Below are 14684 nucleotides of genomic sequence, written 5' to 3'. Positions count from 1 at the left end.
AAAGCAGCAACAACGCTACACATAAAAACTGATGATGGTGGAAAAATACACCGAAACGTATTTTGATTGATAAATAGAGACAATAAATGACTGACGCCCAGGAATTGAAACACAGTCAGGAAAGTATGTACATATTAATTAGAAACCAAAGTTACGAATATAAGAATAGCTCTATTTCACAATACGGTGACTTTATACAGGGAGCGTTTTATGGGGCATTATCAGCCATGTGCTGTATGGCAATAATTATCATGGGAGCCAAATACTACGCCAGCCGAGGAATGTTCGGATATCCGAAAAAGCCAGTATCAGTGGCTGGTTGCGCCGATTTCAACCTGAACATAACGTCTTACCTTAATGAGACGTAAGTACCCAGTTAATCACTCACGAAGCTGCAGCAAAAGTAAACTTCCTCTTAAACACCTTAGCAACTTCCGGGCAGAAAATGAGCCACTCCTTTTATTCAGACTGTCTTTCTACTGGTACACTATGATCGGATCACTGATTACCATAGCAGTGGGTCTAATCATAAGCCTTTTCACGAAGAAAGACGAAAAACAACTTGATCGAAAACTCATCAGTCCGATAGCCCAATTTATGCTGCCCCGAAAAAACGACCACGGCCACGTGCGTTATTCTGTAGAAAAGGAAGCTGTGGAAGGCGATGAATTGAACCCAGAAAATGCTTTCCTCAAAAAACACTAGGTTTAATAATGAATTTAATAATACATATAACGAAATATCACTAAGCTGCAACTAATATCAACTGAATTCCTATGTATGTATGTATAATTGCAAAGCGAAATTTTACTTAGCTTCGTTTAACTCTGGAAACATTTCGATTAGAAGCACATCGAAAAGGTTATAACAGAGCTGCAAAAACTCAAATTTGTATCAAGTTTAAAAACAAATAGCAACCTGCTCACTTGCTTGTTGTAGTGCGGGTTTTGTAATACATCCAAAAGAGTCCTTAAACCTTCGTTCATATGTCCTCCCAAACATCTGTCTAAATAGTTGGGACAAAACTCGATGTTTCTGAATGCTTTATCTTTTCGCGCATCATATTCGTCTGCCGTGTGATGACTGCGATGGGCAAAAATCGCGTCTGAAACAGATTAGCGTCATTACAAACACTTAGTTCGTCTTATTTCCCGCTGAGCATACCTTCCAATAATCTAATGAGATGCGCTAGATTATGTTGCGTTAACATAGTTTTAATCTTAGTCTCAATTACTAATTTAGCAAACAGATCCACCAGCTTCTGCATCACACTGCAAATCGCCACATAAATACGCAGCACAACATTATTTATTTTGAACACTTGTCTAACTAGAACAGGAAAAAATTTATATCACCACCGTTAAAAAGCTTACATGCATAAATGCTCACATAAGTAAAATAAACTTTCCGAAAACAACGCGGGGTTGAAATTGCTCGCAGAAATCCCAGGGTTTAAGTTACAGGGAATTGCAAAGTTATTTTTGAAAACATCATTATTAAAAGTTCTTGCGTGAGTTTGCCCGGAATGTTCGTCTATTGAAGCATCAAGCTCTACACCTTCCTCAGCTATGTCTACTTTTCTAAAAAGAATTTCAATATTCGCTTGTCATGTTCAACAAAAATATTCACCAAATACTTACTCTTGTTTGGGTTTTGTGACAGAGCTGACGAAGGTGTTGATAAAAGTGTCCAAATATTGCCCTTTTTCTTTCCTTAACTTATAAGCTACTGATTGATATATATTGCCCATATCTTGACTGTTTGGGGCCATAGTTGAGATAACTGAAAATTACATAAACAACATTACAAAATACATAACTTTCTACTGGTTAATTCCATTCGGAACTTACCTAAAGTGAAGTCGTCTTGTCTGGTGAGGAAGGTGTGAAGCAAATCACTACCCCTAAGACTGGGTTTCTGCAGCAATTTTATTAAAAAGCTTTCATACTTTGCGATGCGGGGCTCCACTAGCGCACCTGCTCTATTTTTAAATAGACCGACGCAATTACATATTGCAATTACAATTGCGTTACTCACTTTCTTGATGGCAACGGAGAATCGCATATCTCACTTTCCCCATGAAACTCCACCAGTTTAGACTTTAAAGTGAAAAAGTCCTGATCTTTTCTCCATACTAGCCAGTTATTCGAAATGCTTTGCAGTCCCGAATTGTCTACATAAGAAATGTTCAAACAGAAGTAGATTATTTTAGTGTCTGGAATAACCTGTTGAGCACACAGTCCATAACGAAAAAGGTTCCATGATTAAGCTAACTGTATGCTACCTTATAAGAAGATATTGTAACTTTCCAGTTACTCAAATCACGTGTGAGGTTTGCTGGCAGAAGATCATTTTCGGTGAAATCGGTTTTCAAGTGTTGAACACATCCTTCAACTGGTGTAGCAGTTTTTAAGACGCCCTTTATTTTTCCGATGCTGCTACTAAATTTTGAAACTGTACCATAGCTGGATTGTTCACAAAATCTTTTACTCCTGCAAAGTGCAAACAGTCAATATATGCTCTCATTCGCCTACGACCTTACTTTACGTGGCGATCCGAAGTAAAAACTGGGTGTTTATTGTTAGTAGACAATCCAGTAAATTACGTTAGTATTAATTAGGCCGTCAGCGAAAAAACAACAAAGCATACTCACTTTATCGCTGCTTTGTTGAACGACGATGTCGCTTTTGATCCACAGATGCACTTGTAAAACTGAAGCCAAATGCTAATGGAAATTCTTGAAAAAAACAGAATATATTGTCTATTACCTCGTTGCTGTGGAAAAATTGTGGGAGCCACAACCCCTCCAACTGATTAAAAGCAAAATCATAGGCTTGGTACAACGGCTTGGAGGTGCGCAGTTTTGCAACCCTATAAATATCATCAATAAGGGCGCTAAATTGCGCACAGATCCCCGAAGAACAACCAATAAAGTTAAACGAATCTTCTTGAAAGTATTCTTTGTGCAAGTTCAGCGCTTGCACGTGGAGTTCTTCAAGTTGTTTCTTGGTTAAATCTGGCGTGAGAAGCTTCGCATTGAAATCATCTGGAAGCGCGGCAAATGGCCAAGAACAGATAAACGCGTCCTTTTATATATGATTCATGTAAACTCACCAACATCCAAGCAAAATTGCAACAAATGCACTTGCTCTTGTTTCTTCAAAAACTGCATAAACGCATATAACAGATCAGTACTATTCTTTATTTGATTCAGCGAAGTAGCAAAGGGGGACCTTTTCGAGCTGTCCACTTCCACTAGAGTACACAAAAATTCTACTTCCGGGCTTAAATCTTGAGGTCTCGGCGTCCTCGATGGTTTATAATTGACTGTTAAAATTACTAAGGAATTTATAATATTGGGATCTGCTATAACATCCATTAAAGGCAGAAGAACCCAACCGGATAGTAGCTCTCGAAGCAAAACAGAGTAGTTTCTGTAAAGATTACATTTTTTAGGAAGTTGCTTATCAGTTTTAGCTGATTTTTCAGATTCTCACTTGCAATTTACGTAATTGTGTGGCAGAAGATATCTGATCAACTCATTGCTTAAATGTTGAAGATAAAGCAGTTCATTTTTTCGATTTGTGGTAGCTGGATGTAAATTTGTTCCCAGGTATTCAACAATAACATCATGGAACTTAACATTTTTCAGCTTTCCAATTTGGTGCATATAAAGATAGTCGTCAATGTGCTTGATTACCTACAATATCGCACATTTCAGCCTTCTTCAGTTGATGTGGTTGCTCCGTCTTTGCTTCCTGCAGTCGTCACTTACTTGTGGGACTAGTTTATTGGTGATAATCTCGATATGGTCGATTCGAAAAAATCGGTTTATTAAAGTAGCACTTGCATACTTGAAACAGTAGCGCAGTTCATTTACAAATTCGCCACTGTCAGTGAATTGGTTGTACCAGACCAAAATAAAATTAGTCAAGATCTTGTTAAAGAACTGAATAGGAAAGAAAAAACTGTAGAACTCAAAATACTGGAAACAAGTAATGTCAACTTACATGCTCAATTGCATTATTTAATTCTAGACTTATCTTAATATCCTTCCACGGTGTTGCACTGTGCGCGATATAATGTCGTCTGCATGTGAGATTGTCGCAAACGCTACATGATGCTTTTAATTTCGATAATTTTATAGTTGGGCTATGAGTATACCTTTCGAGAAACTTTTTCAAACATGAAATGGCATAATACTGATACTTGATCAACAGCAAAGATGCCAAGTATCCGAATATGTAACAGGAAAACACTAAAACACCTGAAAAGCTAAAATTTGAAATAATTGGCGATAGGACAGGACATTTTAATAAGTGTAAGTGTTTCCTACCTGGAAAAGAAACACAATAGCCCACAAAAAAGAATCACTGCGATACTAGACACTCTCACATAATTATCGGTATATATTAGTGTACAAATATGAGCAATATTTGCAAGAATCATCCCCATTATTCTAATTTAAAACAACTAAAGATGCATAGATGAAGACAAGAACATGCCATGATCATAGACATATAAGTGACACATAACCTGATATAACCATAGAACAAGGCTTACAGTCATGACTTGACTTGACTCTTGACAGACTTATCCATAGATGAAGACAAGTGGACTTGTCTCTGCCATAGACACAGATCACAGAGGTTACTCTGTGATCTGTGGTCCTGGCTGATTGCGCTTGCGCGTCTCACTGCCATGTTGCCGCTATGCACATACTTGGTAATGTTTGGTATCAGTCTTTATCTATGCTTGGGTTTTAACCGCCGGACCTTGCTCGAATACCGACGCCTAACCCATATAATAAATTATTATTATTATCATACTATGAATAATGTATTCATTGTATCATGAGAAAAAAATATCTGCCCGCCCTCATCGCCAATTCCAACCTCACTTAATTAATGTTTTGACTGCTGTAGAGTGTCAAGCGGAAAACGAACGTGTCCTAAATAGTGTCCCAAATTTAGTGTTTTTAATAAACAATCATAACAATATGCTTTATGTGAAGAGCGGTAAGTGTTCAATGTTCATTTAGTCAACTAAAAGCAGTAAAAGTCTATTTTCAGATGGTACTATTTGTCAGGAGCCCCCAATTCTGGAGAAGTTCCTGCGCCTTATCATTGGAGTGGTTGCATTTGTGATTTTTTTGTGAGTGTATAATTGGTTGTTGAGGTAGATTTTGTGAAACGTTAATATTTCAGCTTCAAGTCCCTAGTGGGAATGGACACAAGCAACAGCAAAAAGGGCAGCAGCTCAAGTCAAGGAGGATCCTTCTTTGGAAGGTTTAGTGGAGGTGGTGGAGGAGGAGGCGGAGGAAAGCCGTTTAGGTAAGTTCGAGCAATTGTTTCTAGGGAGTGCAAAGAGACTTCCTCTTTTAGGCCTGGAAAGCCTGGAGGAGGTCCCAATATTCGTACCATGAGGGACATTAATCCGCCCACTATACAAGGGGCAGGGGGCTGTCCTGGAGGCGGTTGCGGCATGTAATTTTTATTACTCTTGTGTTATGAAATTTCATCATTCACGTACTAAATTATAATAATTAAATCTAAGTAATGGTTATGAAATTTCTTTTGTTAAATTGAAATTTATTTATTTAGATTTATTCTCACTTTGACACCTATAAAGGAATACATTATATTTTTTCTACAATGTTCAGGTATTTAATAGGTTTGTTCCAATCAAGTTTTCAACGACATTTCCTTAGTTGAATGGGCAGGATTGCTATCGGCTCATTATCCGCAGGACTGTCCGCGTACAGAGACCAGGTCTTCTCAGTGAGGTTGAATATGCCTTAAATAAAATAATTGTATATACTTTCCTGACTGTTTCAGTTCCAAATCAAATTTATTCCTGGGTTTCAGTCATTTATTATCTATTTATCTATCCAAATACGTTTCGGTGTATTTTGATTGATAAATGCAGACAATAATGACTGAAACCCAGGAATGAATTTGATTTGGAAATGAAATAATGACAAACTAACACTTTTATGGGATGTTTTTTAGGTCGACTTAATGGCCATAGATTAACGATTTGGGGACAGTTTTTTCGATTTTATGCAACTTTTTTTTTTCTTTTCCATTTTTTAGTGCTTGATGTATCGGTAGTAAATATCGTTTTCATAGTGGATGACCCAACTGCAATCTCTCCTTTAAAAATTCGCATCTTGCAAAGTGAGGCAAGTAGCCATTCGATATATTCGCTATGTTTGGACAACGCCTTACTAAAGATGGCAAAAGCTTCATAAAAGTCGCGCAAAATCCTGATTTTTGCCACGGTCTTCTGAATGGATGTTTTCACCCCCAACTACTCTCCGCTTTAATCAATTATATATTCTAAACTAAGACAGGCGAGGCGGAATTGCGGCCAAAATGAGTATTCAGTGTAATTTTTTATGCGATAAACTGACCGGTTAAGAAAATAATGTAGCCATTGCATAATTATTGTGGCTATTAGTAGGCATGTAAAAGATGCGTAGTTTTTCGCAACACTGCGCGAAAAATGTTAAAGAAAACATGTCCCCAAAGAAAATTCAGCACACGGTGTCCCAAAAATGCCTTGCCTTACAGCTTTAAAGGTTTGTGAGTATATGTATAAAGCACCCCGTGTATTATGTGGAAACTTCCATACCCACACAGATTGTTTGGACAAAATCCTCTTTTTGACCTCTGAATACTCGATGGGTACAATCGGTGCAATCACTGAGCATGTTCTTCAAGTCTTCTTCATTAGTTGGTGTTTTATATTTGCTAAACGTGCACAAACGTGTCGCGCTACTGGCAGTCATCATCTCGTTTACTTCTTCGATAGTCAGCCGCAAATACCTGAAACTCGTTTAGCAAAAAATTTTCCCAGAATTGGCTGGGGGCGCGTCTTACGAATTAGTGTGATAGAAACACTCCCCAGGACTGATAGTAAGGATGTTTAGGTCCGATTCGCTAGCATTGCCAACAACTGGTCCAATTTCAGCATTATGAAACATGCGATTGCCATCCTGGTTCAGGAAAGTCATATTAATCGAACATCCATCTCCAGCTCCACATCCGGAGTCTCTAAGGATTTGTTGGGCTTGCACGAAATTTTCCGCCCCCAGTAGAGCTCTGGCAATGAAATGGCGTGCTAAAAATACAGCTTTATTACGGAATCGCTGCGCTAACAAGCTACCTACGAGTTTTTCCGGTTCGTAAATGTTTGGCGCTCACAGTGTTTACGGAAAATACCAGACCATGATGGTTGTAGTTCATGGTGTAGCCGGGCAAATGCCCAGCGTAGCAAAGGGAGGTGAATTTTTCCTCTTGAACCTGCCATTTTCCTTGCGGCTTATCAGCGATTATGTGGGCGGATACAAAGTAGAAGTGGTTTAGGGTGGAAGCCAACGCGTCTTCAGTGTGCCCCAGCAACTCCTAAAGTCCGTAATAGGTTTAGCTACTGAATCCTTTCAGCCGTTCGGATTGAATTACTGTTTCATCATACTGTTACATAACAGGTCGTAATGAAACCGTAGTTGCTAATGGTTATTGGATAGGAAAACCTAAAGGAAATATGACTCGTAAGGTCCAAGCAAGGTCAATAGCGTTAACATTCCTGGCACTAAATTAAATTAGCTGGTTTGAATAAAAATGCAGTTTTCTTTTCACACTAACGCACTTGTCCGTGTTGATTTATGCATATGGTTGAGCAGCCTGTTGGCTGGGTTGCTCTTTGCTTCTGGCCGGCGTTCAGAATGATATCATCCATGTGCAGAAGGAACAACTGCAACATTAAGTTAAGTACTGCGGATTTTCTTTGCTACGGTCCAAAACCTTATGGAAAGGCACTTGCGCCCCATCGGCCGTCCCTTCTAGTTCTCGTATATATTGGGGAAAGTTCGATCGTAGGCATTTTAGGGTGTCGTCATAGCCGTTTCTACCTTCCGGTGTTGAGTAGGCCTCCAAGTAGCTGGGAAGGGCTTCAGCCACCCTCAAGTAGCTTTGAATTAGCCCGGAAAATGTACGCCCCTGAAACAATGCATAAACAAGTTCAATCACTTTACTTGCTATGATAATGGTTTAAGCGAGAATTTAGCATTCATTATCTCCATTGTTCTGTTTCAGACAATTATTTATGTATGTGATTTCAAAGCGGCCCCTTAATGTTCATCAGCAAAATTCAAATTTATCGCCTTGATGTTTATTTCAAAACTGACCTACTAAACCCTTAATTATGTACCATTTAACTATTATCACAATCGATAATTTATTTCCGCTCTTACTCCGTTATTTTGAGGAATTGCGTGTTGTTTGTATTGAGGTCGCGTGAACCAGTTTCGTACATCATTGAAGAAACGTAAGGAAATCATACCGATTGGTCGATAAGTGTATGATGAACAAGTTCTTTTGTCTTCTCTCCCTAGGCCTAGTCTACTTTTTATATTAGTCTACGTTTCCCCACAGCATTGTTTCAATATAGGTAATATTATTTTTAAATTTGTTATGATATTCCTATCTTTCCTGGGTTTCAGACACAGTGTGAAGTAAAATCGTTTATTTCAATACGTTTCGGCGAGACAACAGCGCGATCATCAGATTTAAAATTTACACAAACTCATGATTGGTAAAAATCAACGTTCTTTTAGGTCTTTGCCTTCTTGAAACCTTTCAGGGAAGAAGGTCGGTTAATATGAATTTTAACTTGATTTATTTTCCTGACTGCGTGTAATTGTGATTATATTCTTATCCTATATTTGAATATCGTTTATTTCATTACGTTTCGGCGAGACAACAGCGCGATCATCAGATTTAAAATTTTAAATCTGATGATCGCGCTGTTTCTCGCAGTCAGGAAAATCATCATAACAAATACACGCAGTCAGGAAAATAAATCAGAATTATTTTAAAATTTAACGGTCTTAAACCGACAGTGTAAACGTTTATTATCAGCGTGTATTGCTGCAGGCCTTATCAGTAACCAATTGCTTTTTGCTATTTATTCTATATTTAAATATCGTTTATTTCATTACGTTTCGGCGAGACAACAGCGCGATTGTGTCCCAGACAAACTCAAGCTTTTCAAGAAGGCAAAGACCTGAAAGGACGTTAATTTTTACCAATCATGAGTTTGTGTAAAATTTTAAATCTGATGATCGCGCTGTTGTCTCGCAGTCAGGAAAATAAATCAGAATTATTTTAAAATTTAACGGTCTTATCTTATTATCAGCGTGTATTGCTGCAGGCCTTATCAGTAACCAATTGCGTTTTGCTATTTATTCCACAGTGTATATCACAACAAATTGACTAATCTAGCAGACTGTGGGCTACATTTTAAAGTTTTCTTCAATTAAACCGAATGCTCCAAAAAACTTATATGCTGATTTAACACTGCCAACATTTCCGCATCAATGGTTCAATTACAAAAAAACGCACAAATCTAAAAGCTCTTGAAATCAAGACTTTTTGAGAAAACCGCCCACATTTCCTTATCGTTGGTTTACTTTCTAAAAAGCCTATTTAGTTCTCTCTGGAATGGTTTAAAAACGAGCGTTTTTACTGATTTCGAGCAAAAATGGGACGGAAAACATGAAATGTTGGCCTAATCTTGCACCTAAGTGTCTGATGTTGAAATTCAAAGAAAACTGCTCGAATTTCCTCCCTCATGTTGTTATCGCTGAATCGAATTTTCAATTTTCTATAAAATGAGCCACCCTGTACCATCCATTAATTGTTTTTGCTATTTAACGGCAAACCGAAGGTAAAATACTTATAATAGTTAGTTTCCGCAGGCATTTTTGCGTAAGTAAACCATCTCAAATTGCACGGGAGCGTCAATTAACTGCGTTAATTGACTTTATGTGGCCATTAGTCTTTCTTTAATTGCTCAAAATTAACATCACCATTACAGATCGAACTGCAGTTTTGTTGCAAACTTCGCATTTTTTTAATTCTTTAGATCTTTACATGGTCTAATCAGCCACATTAGTTTAAGAGAGTGCCATTCCGGGGCAAGCCTAAGTAAATAGCTAAAAAATACTTACCACGTCGTACCCAACTTCATAGTGAGTGCCTCTGGTGTATAAAATGGGAATACAATTCCTACGCTCCAAATTCGGGTCGGCAGTCGGCATGTTGATTTTCACAATTTTTTTAAATCGAGAACACCACACTGATTAATCTGATAACAAGAGAGTAAATGGGGATAACGGCAAACAGTCGGATAATTCAATTAATTGATATCGCTGGACTTTTTTACCGCTTTCAGTGAGGCTTAGAAAGCTACTGCTTAACCGCTTTAAACTTAGAAGTTTTCGAATACATGTAGCTGTGCGCGCACTGTTTCAAGTAATATTGATTAAACTGACCGCGGAAACATTATCTTCCAAGTCCCCACCAGATTATTGTCTTCAAAGATGAATACATACCATGCTTAGAAAAACAGATCCCGATTTGCGTAAATGGCAAATTAGCACCGTTGTGGCGCTGATCGAGTTATCTTGAACAAACAGCATTGTTTCGGACTTTCAAAACCACAATCTCGTTGATTGACCATCAGACCGAAGACGTAATTTAAGCTGATAGTGACCAACAACAGTTTAATCGCGAACTTGCACTCAATACAATGCATCTTCTTGAAGAAATTTATTCACGAAAACCAGTCAATCCATAGAACTTGCATTTTCTTCAATTAAATAATGCTGTGACTAAAAGTAAACTTTCACTACTGTTTTAAGTGCTATTTTAGGACAATTCCAGGATTCTGCAAGCATGTAACGAACAAACAATTGCCAATATAAGATACAAACAATGTATTTAAAAAATGGGTAAACTATAACATATGTTACGTAATCAGCAAGACTACATGCTGTCCAAAATGCATGGATAAGTCAACCAAGAATATAAAAACAGCATTTACTCCAGCTGGGATATCTCATAGAGGTACGCAGCTAGAAGCTTCACCTGTTTAAAAACCAACACATTCAGTTCGCGTGCTTCTCAGCGCAACAGTAAGTTGCTTACCCCGCCAATGTAGTTCCTAACGTCCAGTTTTTCGTTTTGGGAGTGCGCCCCATCGTCTCCAGCCCCCACGGGCAAAAGCAGAACGTTTTTCCCTGTAGCCTGCTGCAGGGTTAATGTAACTGGGATTGAACCACCTGAAAAAATCGTTTTGCGTGGTCGATTCGCGTTTTGGGCTGCTCACACTTACCTTCTCTAGTCAAGTCTGGGTCTACGTTGTAGACATATTTCGTCGCTTTCACGGCAGCAGTATAATGCGGATGTGACGGGTTTTCAGTCCATGGAGAACCGCCCTCAGCCATGTAAATCTAAACACAAACTTTAGCTTACTATTGTTGAGCGCAATCCCCATATTTGACTTCTTTTTCGCCGTTAATTCAATTATCCATATCTTTCCCATTCGTATTACTTACTCTCATGTGATTGGGGCTTCCTCTCTGATCCCAGAGCTTCTGGACATAGTTGCAAACATACTGTTCCACCTTATCGGGAGTTTGATTAGGGACGATTCTTATGGAAAACTTGCCAATCACTTTGGCTGGAATGACTGTTTTTGAACCTGGTTCACTGAATGCTCCCTCTGCAACCGGCACAGATTAATTTTTTGTGTTTGAAATGTACCTTTCTGTACCTATTCCGTGAAGAGATAAAGACGGATACCTCCAACGGTGCATGAGAATCTTCTCCTTTACTTCGCCATGCAGAAGCATTTGGCACTTAACATCTGCACGGTACTCGTTGACATCAAAGTCGATTTTCTCGTAAATCTCGTTTTCGTTTTCTTAAAGTTTATCAACAATTGCCGTCGATTGTAAGCAAGCATTATTTTCAAATCTACCTAACAATGGGGCTACTTCATTATACATTCCATCGACTAGAATTTTTCCATCTTTATCCACCAAAGTGTTCATCAAGTACACCAAGTCTGTCATAGCTTCATGGACAGTGCCTCCAAAGATTCCACTATGGAGATCTTTGCCTGCAAGCGCAATGGAAAGTATGTTAAATGATGGAGGCCAGCCATCAATCACATGGCCCTTCCATGTGTGTAATCTATTTTCTAATAGCTAAATGCTTTTGGTAAAAAGCCAGGATTGATAAGAAACCTTTTAGCGACGAGTATGTTAAAACGCACAAAACGGTTCGTTTCAAATGAACAATTTTCTTTAAAATCATACGTGCTAGACTCTATAGTACGTTTGCCTAAAAATAGACATTTTTTCTACTATTTTACACCGACATGCACAACTAATGCAGCGAATGAGAATGTTTTAGGAGAGACGGACACCTAGACTGGTTTTGTGTTCTTTATAAACTAATTGGCAAAAGATAATTGCTGATTTTTTGCAGATACTCGATTTCTTTGACTAGAAATCGGTGCCTAGAAAGTATTAGCAAATTCAAAAATTTCTCTGAAGGCTCTAAAGCCACTTGCATATACGTCTTTGCAAAATATTTTTTTTCCTAGAATTTTAAAGTTGACGCCGCTCCGTATTTCAATACCATCCACTCTTGAGTGAAACAAATCGCGTTGAATCCTCATCATTTCACCCAGTTGTGTTATAAAGTACCGATTTTAGACACTTGCCTGCACAAATCACTTCGATAAAGAAATAGCAAACTCCTCGCAACCCATAAGTGATGCAAGGTTTGTTCTTTCCCAGCCAATAATTGTCGGAAATGCACACATAGTCAACGGAAGATAAAAACTTGTCCTTCTCTGACAAGAGAAGTTGATCTAGGCCATCACTGCCACTTTCCTCCATACCCTCAAAGACGAACTTTAAGTTCACCGGCAAATTTTCTCCTAAGTCTTTGTAGGCCTCAATTGCGTGCATCCAACAGAGAACTGGTCCTACAATAATGAAATCATCAGAACGCGTGCTTTTGCGAAAAGTAGCTTGAGGGCTCTACCTTTGTCGTCTGACGACCCTCTTCCATAGAGCTTCTCATTTTTCTCAGTTAGTTCAAAGGGTTCACTGTCCCAACCATCACTAATGTGAGCTGGCTGAACATCCAAATGCCCATAGACAAGAACAGTCTTCTTTTTAGGGTCAGAACCAAGATGACCGAGTAAAATAGGCGGGTACTTCAGTACAGTGCCATCAGCCAGTTGCTGATTTCCTATGGTTTACATCTCAAAATGGTGTGTTACTTTTCCTGAAGTGGTTATTACCAATGTCTCTCAGTTCTGTAGTCGCCCCTAAATTTTGCAAGCGGGTCTGCGCCCATTCCATCATTTTTACTACTTCAGGCCGGGTGTGAGGCCATGCAGACACCGACTTAATTGCCACCGCCTCTTTTAGCAGGTCTATGTAGAGTTGTCGCTTCGACTCAACATGCCTTGGTTGGAGTTTTAAGGTAAATTGTATTGTAAACAAGTTGTTGGGGAAAAATTGTTATTGCATACACAAGGTGATACATATATGAGAAAGAGCCGTTAAATTTAAAGATAGAAACAGTGGCTTTTCAGGCTTGGGTGCTTCATGTATAGTGTGAGAGTGTACTCAATAGATGATCAGAAAACGCCCCTTCCTCATAAGACAACTTGTATATGAATAGTCTGGCTTTGATGTGGTGATGAAGACTATTAAATGATGAGTTATGGTGCATTAATTACTTATGATAATGTTACTTACTTAAACACCTTGGAGAGAACCACAGGTAATGTCATGATTATGAACAAATCGCGTCTAACAAATAAACGAACTTGGATTTTATACACACAGAACTAAATTGAGCAAATAAAAGATAGGAATTGATTAAAACAAGCGATAAAACCCCACTTAGTACTTGTTAAATAAATTATGGGTAATTTTATTTAGCCGCAGAAATTTTGTAGTTGTGTCAATTTGTCATAGTTGATTGCCAAGTGAAGCGAGGTTAGCGCGGTAATGACGTAACGTAATGGCGGTAATGGTGTAATCTCGAATTATTCAAATCACTTTAATAAGTACATAATAATAAAAAATCTCATAGTTATCGACAACTTATTAAGCAGGTTTATAAAGAAAATTGTTTTGAATTTTTTAAATCAAATCTGCTTGAAATCGAAGCATCAATTGGCAACGTCGGGTTCGGATCTTTAGCGCCCAAGATAGGTCTTAAGTCGATGTAAGTCGATTGTAGAATAATACACGGCGGAAGAGTTGACAGTTGACAAACAGTACGCAGATTCAGCCAATCAGAGCGTCCCGATTTGTTAGTTTCTGCCCCATTTATATAGAATTCCGCACTTATCCGCCATTACACATTGAGTTGTCTTGATCTATGGACATGCCCTGGGTACTCTCACTTAAAAACCTAACCGAGAAAAACTGATTTTATAGTCGCCACTGTAGGAAAATATTCTGTGGATGAATGCGATAACTCACTATGGTCAAGTCAGTCTCCATTGTCTTGTCCATGTCATTGTCATTGTCACCACCAACTTGTCTTTGTTTATGTCAGTCACTTGTCTGTCTATGGTGTAAATGTGTAAATAGAAGTTACTTCGGCCTGAAAAGCTGCAAAAACTCAGAAGCACAGACTACATACTAATGCATACATCCTCAGAAGTAATGCTGTGAAATACATAGAACCCTAGTGCAAGTAATCAAGAATGCCAACCATGAAGGACTCTTACATAGTAAAAATTGCTGTGGAAATGACCGAGCAGGTCCCACAGCTGATTGAATTTAATCAAAAGCAGCC

At 38.4% G+C, this 14684-nt stretch overlaps 6 protein-coding genes across 8 annotated transcripts in view; 3 read left to right on the top strand and 3 right to left on the bottom strand.

The window, feature by feature from the left end:
• The first annotated feature begins 114 nt into the window (after positions 1-114).
• Positions 115-745, top strand: LOC125505646. 2 transcript variants are annotated; one of them, XM_048669866.1, is made up of 2 exons: positions 115-364; positions 468-745. In XM_048669866.1, the coding sequence occupies exons 1-2, from the start codon at positions 126-128 to the stop codon at positions 703-705; spliced, it is 477 nt and encodes a 158-aa protein (XP_048525823.1). In that variant the 5' UTR covers positions 115-125; the 3' UTR covers positions 706-745. The 2 variants fall into 2 exon arrangements, with proteins under 2 accessions (XP_048525823.1, XP_048525822.1); XM_048669865.1 differs by having other exon boundaries at positions 124-364; positions 429-745.
• On the bottom strand, positions 684-4587 carry LOC109538889 (sorting nexin-14). 2 transcript variants are annotated; one of them, XM_048669860.1, is made up of 16 exons: positions 4337-4587; positions 4165-4275; positions 4011-4113; positions 3776-3949; positions 3498-3700; positions 3115-3434; positions 2769-3046; positions 2654-2712; positions 2285-2492; positions 2038-2225; positions 1851-1981; positions 1641-1782; positions 1390-1580; positions 1165-1329; positions 927-1105; positions 684-873 (listed from the first exon to the last, which is right to left on the bottom strand). In XM_048669860.1, exons 1-16 carry the CDS (start codon positions 4453-4455, stop codon positions 808-810), a joined length of 2637 nt encoding a protein of 878 aa, XP_048525817.1. In that variant the 5' UTR covers positions 4456-4587; the 3' UTR covers positions 684-807. The 2 variants fall into 2 exon arrangements, with proteins under 2 accessions (XP_048525817.1, XP_019761875.2); XM_019906316.2 differs by having other exon boundaries at positions 4011-4275.
• A 165-nt stretch (positions 4588-4752) lies between these two features.
• Positions 4753-5655, top strand: LOC109538893 (glycine-rich selenoprotein). The gene is made up of 4 exons (XM_019906324.2): positions 4753-5018; positions 5073-5154; positions 5208-5333; positions 5385-5655. Exons 1-4 carry the CDS (start codon positions 4838-4840, stop codon positions 5488-5490), a joined length of 495 nt encoding a protein of 164 aa, XP_019761883.2. The 5' UTR covers positions 4753-4837; the 3' UTR covers positions 5491-5655.
• On the bottom strand, positions 5575-10557 carry LOC109538892. The gene is made up of 7 exons (XM_019906322.2): positions 10016-10557; positions 7809-8003; positions 7654-7758; positions 7175-7409; positions 6885-7125; positions 6637-6830; positions 5575-5796 (listed from the first exon to the last, which is right to left on the bottom strand). Exons 1-7 carry the CDS (start codon positions 10103-10105, stop codon positions 5693-5695), a joined length of 1164 nt encoding a protein of 387 aa, XP_019761881.2. The 5' UTR covers positions 10106-10557; the 3' UTR covers positions 5575-5692.
• A 211-nt stretch (positions 10558-10768) lies between these two features.
• LOC109538891 (cytosolic non-specific dipeptidase) lies at positions 10769-13861 on the bottom strand. Its single transcript, XM_019906321.2, has 10 exons — positions 13631-13861; positions 13168-13334; positions 12906-13115; positions 12580-12846; positions 11830-11970; positions 11623-11772; positions 11405-11571; positions 11182-11299; positions 10995-11128; positions 10769-10934 (listed from the first exon to the last, which is right to left on the bottom strand). The coding sequence occupies exons 1-10, from the start codon at positions 13663-13665 to the stop codon at positions 10887-10889; spliced, it is 1437 nt and encodes a 478-aa protein (XP_019761880.2). The 5' UTR covers positions 13666-13861; the 3' UTR covers positions 10769-10886.
• Positions 13862-13947: 86 nt separating this feature from the next.
• The window catches only part of LOC125505645 (engulfment and cell motility protein 1-like), a gene marked incomplete at its 3' end in the record, with an annotated part of 1898 nt that continues 1161 nt past the window's right edge, over positions 13948-14684 (top strand). The window contains 1 exon segment of the mRNA XM_048669864.1: positions 13948-14684. Within this exon segment, the coding sequence (XP_048525821.1) occupies positions 14593-14684 (92 nt within the window).

This window comes from Dendroctonus ponderosae, unplaced genomic scaffold (assembly GCF_020466585.1).
Source record: "Dendroctonus ponderosae isolate FM_Combo_2020 unplaced genomic scaffold, Dpon_F_20191213v2 Dpon_F_20191213_9, whole genome shotgun sequence".
NCBI classification, from domain to species: Eukaryota; Metazoa; Arthropoda; class Insecta; order Coleoptera; family Curculionidae; genus Dendroctonus; species Dendroctonus ponderosae.
This window is presented reverse-complemented; position numbering and strand designations above follow the sequence as displayed.

What these genes read in the sequence shown, in the direction of transcription:
- LOC109538891 (XM_019906321.2), bottom strand. Translation starts at nt 13,665, where the DNA reads ATGACATTACCTGTGGTTCTCTCCAAGGTGTTTAA. An exon ending in TACAGAACTGAGAGACATTG is followed by an intron (nt 13,116 to 13,167) that starts GTAATAACCACT and finishes TGTAAACCATAG; the next exon opens with GAAATCAGCAACTGGCTGAT. An exon ending in TTTATCTCTTCACGGAATAG is followed by an intron (nt 11,572 to 11,622) that starts GTACAGAAAGGT and finishes TGCCGGTTGCAG; the next exon opens with AGGGAGCATTCAGTGAACCA.
- LOC125505646 (XM_048669865.1), top strand. Translation starts at nt 126, where the DNA reads ATGTACATATTAATTAGAAACCAAAGTTACGAATATAAGAATAGCTCT. An exon ending in ACGTCTTACCTTAATGAGAC is followed by an intron (nt 365 to 428) that starts GTAAGTACCCAG and finishes TAAACACCTTAG; the next exon opens with CAACTTCCGGGCAGAAAATG.
- LOC109538893 (XM_019906324.2), top strand. Translation starts at nt 4,838, where the DNA reads ATGTATTCATTGTATCATGAGAAAAAAATATCTGCCCGCCCTCATCGC. An exon ending in TATGCTTTATGTGAAGAGCG is followed by an intron (nt 5,019 to 5,072) that starts GTAAGTGTTCAA and finishes GTCTATTTTCAG; the next exon opens with ATGGTACTATTTGTCAGGAG. An exon ending in GTTGCATTTGTGATTTTTTT is followed by an intron (nt 5,155 to 5,207) that starts GTGAGTGTATAA and finishes TTAATATTTCAG; the next exon opens with CTTCAAGTCCCTAGTGGGAA.
- LOC109538892 (XM_019906322.2), bottom strand. Translation starts at nt 10,105, where the DNA reads ATGCCGACTGCCGACCCGAATTTGGAGCGTAGGAATTGTATTCCCATT. An exon ending in CGCAAGTGCCTTTCCATAAG is followed by an intron (nt 7,759 to 7,808) that starts GTTTTGGACCGT and finishes TTAATGTTGCAG; the next exon opens with TTGTTCCTTCTGCACATGGA. An exon ending in GCATAAATCAACACGGACAA is followed by an intron (nt 7,410 to 7,653) that starts GTGCGTTAGTGT and finishes TACGGACTTTAG; the next exon opens with GAGTTGCTGGGGCACACTGA.
- LOC109538889 (XM_019906316.2), bottom strand. Translation starts at nt 4,455, where the DNA reads ATGGGGATGATTCTTGCAAATATTGCTCATATTTGTACACTAATATAT. An exon ending in CTATTGTGTTTCTTTTCCAG is followed by an intron (nt 4,276 to 4,336) that starts GTAGGAAACACT and finishes TTCAAATTTTAG; the next exon opens with CTTTTCAGGTGTTTTAGTGT. An exon ending in CACAATTACGTAAATTGCAA is followed by an intron (nt 3,435 to 3,497) that starts GTGAGAATCTGA and finishes TAATCTTTACAG; the next exon opens with AAACTACTCTGTTTTGCTTC.